The 9,031-nt window shown below is 41.0% G+C and overlaps 1 protein-coding gene across 1 annotated transcript; it reads left to right on the forward strand.

Moving 5' to 3' along the window:
- Positions 1-1,186: 1,186 nt before the first annotated feature.
- On the forward strand, positions 1,187-7,881 carry LOC114583112 (vomeronasal type-2 receptor 26-like). The gene is made up of 5 exons (XM_077918198.1): positions 1,187-1,348; positions 1,803-2,639; positions 4,693-4,920; positions 5,690-5,816; positions 6,980-7,881. Exons 1-5 carry the CDS (start codon positions 1,187-1,189, stop codon positions 7,879-7,881), a joined length of 2,256 nt encoding a protein of 751 aa, XP_077774324.1.
- The last annotated feature ends 1,150 nt before the right edge of the window (positions 7,882-9,031 follow it).

Below are 9,031 nucleotides of genomic sequence, written 5' to 3' on the forward strand. Positions count from 1 at the left end.
CAGTATCTGGAAAAGAACATATAAATACCTTGTATTCTTGAGCACTGAATATAGGCATAGGCAGGGCTCTGTCATTTTCTTTTATGATTATTTCCCCTATACATGTTAGAGTAAGTTTCTCATCAACTGATTCTGTCACAATTTTAAGCGCCAAAAAGTATAGTGTGAATATTCCTGTCCTCATCCTTTCTCCTTGCCAACTGAATAATCAAGTTCCCAAATATTTTCTGCGCAGATCTTGACCTCTTTGGTTAGGTATGAATAAAAGCACATGGACACATTATGAACCATGACATTACCTAACAATAATGCATTTCACATTCTTTTGGACAAACCCATGGAGAATCTTCAGTGTTACACTTACTTTATTTGTACACCAATGAAAACCTTTGATATTTCTACTTGAACAGGAACATATGAAGGTTTTAATTCACACAGGGGAAAAGTGAGGAGATGAACAGAGCTGCTGTTCGGAAACACCGATTAAAGAGAACCATTATAGAATATAAAACCGGGAGATGGTTTACAGATACCATCAGATACATTCTGTAGGTAAAAAGAAAATAGCTACATATACTGCTGTAGATGTAAACATGAGAATGTTGATTTGGAGGTGAAACTTTTTCAAAAGGAACATGCTTCTGGTGGTGTTGCTGCTTGTACTTCTGTCTCATGCTGTATGCAAGAAATATTCCATTAACTGCAGCATATATGATGATCCCCTCCCTATTCCTCATGAATTTTACCAACCGGGTGACCTCATCATTGGGGAGATGGTTTCCCAAGTCTTCTTAAACTATAATAGCCTCAATTTCAAGGAACAGCCTACACAGATCTTGATTGATGAACCAGTGTAAGACAATTTCTGTTTCCTCTCCCTTTCAGTATATAAAACTTATTTCAGATCTCAATTATTTTTAAGTCTATTATTTTCTAAAGTGGTTCTAAAGTTTGCCACCATCTTGGAAACATTTGGATAAAAAATGCTGAAGAGTACAAATGCATTTTTGTTATAGTGGTGGTGATTTTATTAAACAGTTGTCACCTTTATTACAGTTCAGTGCCTAAGAACTACCAGCACATCCTGGCCTTAGCATTTGCTGTCAAAGAGATCAATGAGAATCCCAACATCTTGCCAAACGTCTCTCTGGGTATCCGCATCCTCAATAGTTACTTGACTGCAAGAATGACTTATAAGGCCACACTGAGCCTGCTTTCCACACAAAAGATGTTTGTTCCCAACTTCAGTTGTGACAAGCAGAACCAATTGATAGCTATCATTGGAGGATGTTTCTCTGAGATCTCTGTCAATATGGCTTTCATTTCAGCAACCCACAAAACTCCACAGGTAAAGCTTTGTGTATGAGGGTATGAAGCGTGCACATATGACATATTATCTTGCTCTTATGAATGTAGTTTTGACCATACTCCTAGTGATATTTTGGTAAGCAGATTGTTTAAATTGAGTTGATTATGAAAACTGCAGCTGGACTCACAGTTACTTTGAAAGCTTTACTCAATTACTGTTCGTCAGCTGCTAGGGCTGGGCATGCCCCTCTAATTCTATTCTGGATAGTAATAGTTCAGTTATCTGAATCAGTCTGAACTCTCCTTGAGTTTATTCCACTCCAGCCCAATGCCTGGCTGAAATACAAAACTCCAGAAATTCCTTTTGCTTGCATTTGTAAACCCAAATGACGATTTTTGCTGACATACAGGAATGACAATTGGATAAATGCAATCCAGTACAACTCCATAAGGGAAAAGATTAATCCCTAAATTTCTTATACATTTTATTTCAGCTCACGTATGGATCATTCTTGCCATTAAAAGGATCCAAAATGCTATTCCCTTTTCTGTACCAAATGGTCCCAACTGAATCCTACCAGCAAATGGGAGTTGTGAGATTACTTCAGCATTTTGGATGGAAATGGGTTGGGGTTGGTGCTGTGAATGATGACAAAGGGGACAGGTTTTTACAGACAATGATGCCAATGCTTGCTCAAAATGGAATCTGTTATGCCTTCATAGTAAGAATGCCAAAATGGGATTATGTGGAGGGGATGGTAGACTTGATGTTAAAGCAGTTTAAAAATTATGAAGTTATGTTTGAGAAAAAAGCCAGTATATTTTTTGTATATGGAGAACCTCCATCCTTTCAGATTGTGAGGATATTTCTTTTCCTAGCAAGCTATATGGAATGGCCTCCTCTTGGTAAAGTGTGGATTATTACATCCCACTGGGATTTCACATCAGTGTCCATTCAGAAGACATGGGATATGCAAACCTTCCATGGTTCTATATCTTTCACTGCTCACTCAAATCAGCCACCAGGCTTCCAAAAATTTATTAAGGAGATAACGCCTTTTGGGGTGAAAGGAGATGGATTTATCCAGGACTTCTGGGAACAGGCATTCAGCTGTTCATTAAAGAAGCAGGAGGAAGCCTATAAGGAAACATGCACTGGGGAAGAGAAGCTGGAGAGCATTCCTGGTATTTTGTTTGAAATGAAGATGACTGGCCATAGTTACAGTGTCTACAATGCTGTCTATGCCATGGCACATGCTTTGCACGACCTATACAGATTGAGACTGAAGCATAGAAGGTTGTTAGAAGATTGGAGATTGGTGTTTCAGAAAGTGCAACCATGGCAGGTTATTACAACACTCTCTTTCTTCCTTCCTTTCTCTCTCTCTCTCTCTCTCTCTCTCTCTCTATATATATATATATGCAGGTTTTGGTGTCCTCGGGTGTCTTCCCGTGTAAAAGTTGGGGTGTCTAGGCGACGTTTCGACGAGGTCTCACTCGTCATCTTCAGGCTGGTGCTTTCGGCTTCTTGTTACTGGAACAGAGCAGGATCTCAGTGTTTGAGTTCCTATAAATACTGTTGAGGAGGTGTGGTGTATAGCCTCCAATGTTCTGGGCAGAGAGGAAGTTCCCAGGCTAGTGTGCCTTTTCTTCTTTTGTTCCTTAATTGCTTGAGGGATATCTTGAGTGATTTCTTGAGTGATATCCTGAGTACCACTTAGGTGGGTCATTAGGTGTGGATTAGTTGCTAAAGCCTTTGTGTCTTGACCTCTTGAACTTTGTGAAGAGTTTTTCTGAGAAGATGGCTGTACTGCACTTAGTTGTGCTCTGGCTTGGCTTCGTGTATAGGGGCGAGCTGTGGTTTTGTGGCCTGTGCCAGCCAGATCTGTGTAGGGATTGCAGGGGGGTGCAGCATCCGGAGGTGCCACCATGGTTTGGCTAACCAATCAACCACACCAGACCCAAACCCAGACCCTCTCCACAGATAAATTACAGACACCATCCAGTAGCCAAACCATGGTGGATTGCAGGGGGGTGCAGCATCCGGAGGTGCCACCATGGTTTGGCTAACCAATCAACCACACCAGACCCAAACCCAGACCCTCTCCACAGATAAATTACAGACACCATCCAGTAGCCAAACCATGGTGGCACCTCCGGATGCTGCACCCCCCTGCAATCCCTACACAGATCTGGCTGGCACAGGCCACAAAACCACAGCTCGCCCCTATACACGAAGCCAAGCCAGAGCACAACTAAGTGCAGTACAGCCATCTTCTCAGAAAAACTCTTCACAAAGTTCAAGAGGTCAAGACACAAAGGCTTTAGCAACTAATCCACACCTAATGACCCACCTAAGTGGTACTCAGGATATCACTCAAGAAATCACTCAAGATATCCCTCAAGCAATTAAGGAACAAAAGAAGAAAAGGCACACTAGCCTGGGAACTTCCTCTCTGCCCAGAACATTGGAGGCTATACACCACACCTCCTCAACAGTATTTATAGGAACTCAAACACTGAGATCCTGCTCTGTTCCAGTAACAAGAAGCCGAAAGCACCAGCCTGAAGATGACGAGTGAGACCTCGTCGAAACGTCGCCTAGACACCCCAACTTTTACACGGGAAGACACCCGAGGACACCAAAACCTGCATTCCTGTACCCATGAAAATCTACGAAAGCAAATATATATATATCTATCTATCTATCTATCTATCTATCTCTCTCTTCCTTTTAGGCAAGCTCATTAATGAACCAAGATTTAAAAAACCATTCACTCAAAATATTTCGGTGTTCTCTCTGTTTTATGCTGTACTTGATTATGAATCCATTTGGATAATTAATGCTAGCTTCATTATAAAATAGTGAAGGCTGAAATTGGGACAAATAAACACAACTAGGAGACCACGGCGGTGATACCAGAGTTCCCCGTTAAAGGGGTCTTGAGGGGAGGCATTGGCCATACGCCAAGAGGTTGTCATTGCTCTCTCCTCCAATGGAGGCGAAGCAGGGGGCGGGCTCTCTGCTTGAACATATGTTCTCCAGAGCCAGCCCAATCCTCACACATTCTGGATAACCCTGATGTCTCCCAGATCCCCGGCTGGGGGCTAGGAAGAATAAACGCTCAATGCCTGAGCCCAGGTCTCCCTACATCTGAAATTTAATAAAGTTGTGGCCAATTCTAATCCCATAGCATGTTGTCTTGAGACAGTATTCTGCTCAGGGGTCACCTGGGGTTGGGGGGACTCCGCCTGTCCATGCAAATATAGAATCACAGCATATACTGTCCAGAATTAAAACTTAGTATGATAGCCCTTTGTGAAGCTCACTGAAATCATTCCAAAACCTAGTTCTTACTTTCTTTGGATTCTCTTTGAATACAGATCCATCACTTTCTAAAGCTCATCACATTCAATAACAGTGTTGGAGAAGCAATACGTTTTGATGACAATGGAGAATTAGTAACAGGCTTTGATGTTACAAATTGGATGATGTTTCTGAATGCGTCAGTGGTTAGAGTAAAAGTTGGAACACTAAATCCTCAGGCTCCTCGAGGCAAAGAGTTAACCATTCATGATGACCAAATTGTCTGGCACCAAAGCTTTAATCAGGTAAGACATAATGACAATACGTTCATCAGACCAGTTCATTCTTCTGGCTCCTCTTTAGGTACTAAAATATGCCTGGTACTCTAAAGAAACCCCCTTTCTTTCTAAAGAAATATAGACTAGTGATATCTGTTTGATCTTTACCTGCATTTTTCAGAGAATCTTCCAGTTTATTGGATTTTTTCAGTTTTTTAATAAACAGGATATCTTGAGACACACACCCCTGCAAATTGCTGATGGAATTGCTCCTGTATAACCAGGTTATGTCATGTGAAGCAGATTCAATTGTTTTTGGTACAACTTACTGAAAAAAGACCACTGAAATTTCTTCATTCTTCCTAAACTCATTCTCAATTACAAGGGGCCTTTTTCACCTTGCTAGTTATGTATATGTTCTGGGCATAAGAGCTGCGATACAGTTTAAAGGGTTGTCCTCAGAGGTATTATTCTAGTTAATCATGTTTAACTGGGTGTGGGGAGAGCAGCTCTGAAAAAGTTTAGGCTTTATAAATGCCATTTCATTTCATTTCATTGGTAAATCATGTCCATATAGAAAAAGAAATAGCTCAGACATGGAATCACATACCACCCTCACTTATGGTTTCCTCCTGAAGCTCAGTCCTTTACCGATAGCTTCAGTGGATGGACAGAACTATAAGACTGGTTGAACTAAAGCTCCCTTCTTTCCCTATTTGCAAACCTACCATTCTTAAAAAACAAACAACTCCCCCTCTTCGTATTATTTCTGAACATCAATCATGTTTCTGTGCAGGTACTACCAGTTTCTGTGTGTAATGACAACTGCTATCCTGGCTACAACAGAAAAAAGAAGGAGGGAGCAAAATTTTGCTGCTATGATTGTGTGCCGTGTCCAGAAGGGATGATCTCTAATAAGAAAGGTGAGAGACAGAATAATAGCAAAAACAACAACAATAACAATACGATGATTATTTATATGCCACCCCTCCGACTGGGTTGCCCCAGCCACTCTGGGTGGCTCCATTCAAAATATTAAAAATACAAAAAAAATCAAACATGACAAACCTCACTATGCAGGGCTGCAGGTGTCTTCTAAAAGTCAAATATTTCCATAACATCTGATGGGATGGCATTCCACATGGGAGGTGCCTCTACCAGGAAGGCCCCCTGCCTGGTTGCCTGTAACTTCACTTCGTACAAGAAAGCCCGTGAAACTGAACCTCAGTAGCCAGGATGGAGACGGTCCTTTGGGTATATAGCCCCGAGGCCGTTTAGATGTTGAATTTTGCTTGGAAATGTATTGGGATCCAATGTAGATTCCACTCCCAGTCACCAGTCTAGCTGCTGCATTCTGGATTAGTTGTAGTTTCTGAGTCACCTTCAAAGGTAGCCCCACACAGAGCGTATTGCAGTAATTCAAGTGGGTGATAACTAGAGTATGTACCACTCTGGTAAGGGACCATTGCCCACCCTGGAGGGCAGTGGTCTTGTGAATCATTGACCTGGCATTGCACAGTGCCACTTTAAGGTCATATGGGACACCCTTGTTAATACATGCATCCTTCTGGTCAGACCCAGAGGTAAGAATATTCTTCAGATAATGACTAAACCTACCTCCTTGGTAATGACATGATCTGGCCCTCAGACAACTCCTCCTGCCTGTGATCACTGTGATCAGATGTCCCAATAAAACTCCCCTACCGGAACCTGCCCCAGCCATTCTGCTGACCAGGACTTACTCCCATAGCAGCCTTCCTATCCTCCCCTTAAAAACAATTTATAAAATTAACTAATTTAGAAAATGCTAGACCCTCCCAAAAATAAATATATATATATTGAAATATCAAGCCATTTTCATAACAAAAGATATCTAGTATTTATTTCTTAGGAGACTGTAAACTGCATGAATATAATGGTGTTTTAAATTTTAAATAAATATTTTTAAAACAACACAGTACAACTTTTTATCATTGTAAAAGAACAAAACCTCTCATGAGGTTTTAAGGCTTCCTCAGACAGATGTTGTTCTGCATTTGAGAATATTAAAATCACTCTTCCTCTTCTTTAATTTTTATTTTTGAAGACATGGATTGCTGCATCAATTGTCCTGAAGACCAGTATGCCAATGAAAACCAAACTCAGTGCATTCCAAGGATTATAAGCTACCTTACTTACAACGAAGATTTGGGGATCATCTTATTTATTATGGCTATTTCTCTCTCTGTTGTCGCAGCTTTAGTTCTTGGAATTTTTATGAAGCATAAGGAGAGTCCAATAGTAAAAGCTAACAACCAGAACCTCACCTACATCCTTCTTGTTTCCCTCCTCCTTTGTTTCCTCTGTTCCCTGCTCTTCATCGGACAGCCTGGAAAGGCAACCTGCCCTCTCCGACAAACGGCCTTTGGCATCATCTTCTCTTTGGCCCTCTCTTCTGTATTGGCAAAGACTATCACCGTGGTTCTGGCCTTCATGGCAACCAAACCAGGTGCCAAAATGAGGAAATGGGTTGGCAAAAGAACAGCAAATTCTATTATCCTTCTCTCCACTTTTATTCAAGCTGGTGTTTGTACTCTTTGGTTAAGTACCGCTCCTCCATTTCCAGATACAGACCCATATTCATTCTATGGGGAAATCATACTAGTTTGTAATGAGAATTCAGCTACCATGTTTTACTGTGTTTTGGGCTATATGGGCTCTCTAGCCATTATCAGTTTCATTGTGGCTTTTCTAGCCAGGAAGTTACCTGACAGTTTCAATGAAGCCAAGTTCATCACTTTCAGCATGTTGCTGTTTTGTAGTGTGTGGTTATCCTTTGTTCCCACCTATCTGAGCACCAAAGGAAAATACATGGTGGCTGTGGAGATCTTCTCCATCTTATGCTCCACTGCTGGGTTACTGGGTTGCATATTTTTCCCTAAATGCTACATCATTGTGCTGAGGCCTGACCTAAATAGTAAAGAACATATAATGCAAAGGAAAATATGAAAGAGTTCTGTCTTCATCTTTTTATTTTTCTCTTAGATGCAGTTTATTGGAAATCCACCGTTATTAGTTTCTCTAAATTCTGCTCCTTATCTGAACAGTAGGGGGCGAGTTATAGGAATAACAAAATGAAAGCATATATCCATTTCTTTATTGTAATACTACTTAAATGTATCATTGGAAATGCTGTTGCTAAGGATCTCATGTGAATTCAAGCATGGGTGCTTGATTATTCCTATTTCTTCTTCTATTACTACTACTACTACTACTACTACTACTAATATTTTGTGATATACCTTATGCATCTGGTTGGGTTTCCCTAGCCACTCTGGGCAGCTTAAGGCATATATATAAAAACATAGTAAAACATCAAACATTAAAACCTTCCCAATACAGGGCTGCCTATATTGTATAGTTCTTTGTCACCTTGGCATCTTAACGTAGGGCATTCCACAGGTAGGGCACCACTACCGAGAAGTCCCTCTGCCTGCTTCCCTGTAACTCTGCTTCTCACAGTGAGGGAACCAGCAGAAGACCCTCAGAGGAGGACCTCAATGCCCAGGCTGAATGATGGAGGTGGAGATATAATGATAATACTACTACTACTACATAACCCACACTTCACCCTAGGGTCCCAGGGTTGGTTACAACTATTAAAACACAACAATAGTATTAAAACACAATCATATACAATATGAAAAACCATTTAAAACAGAATTATAAAGATAAGGTGCGTCCTAAAAATAGACATCTGCAGTGTGAAAAGCCAGCGTGAACAGGTACAACTCCAGCATTTGCCAAAAGCTGCATTAAGCCGGTGCTAGAAACCTCACCAGTTTCAGTTCTTGTTGTATCTGTCTAGCAGGCTTTCTGCAGTAGTGGAGAGGCACCCTAAAAAAAAGATTTTGAAAAGACAGAATGCCCTTACCCAGGCTGTCAGCTACCAAACTTACAAGGTTGGTGGAATTAACAAGAGGGCATCATATGCCAATTTCAGTACCAGAGATTGTATGTAGGGAATGAGTAATGGGGTCCTGTGTAGTTCAGGATTTTAAACGCTGATGTGAGCATCTTGAATTGGGCAAAGAAACAAAATGGCAACCAGTTCAGCTGTTTTAAAACAGAGGTCGTATCAGGTCTGAAGGAATTCCCA

The sequence above is a fragment of the Podarcis muralis genome, chromosome 13 (assembly GCF_964188315.1).
Source record: "Podarcis muralis chromosome 13, rPodMur119.hap1.1, whole genome shotgun sequence".
NCBI classification, from domain to species: domain Eukaryota; kingdom Metazoa; phylum Chordata; class Lepidosauria; order Squamata; family Lacertidae; genus Podarcis; species Podarcis muralis.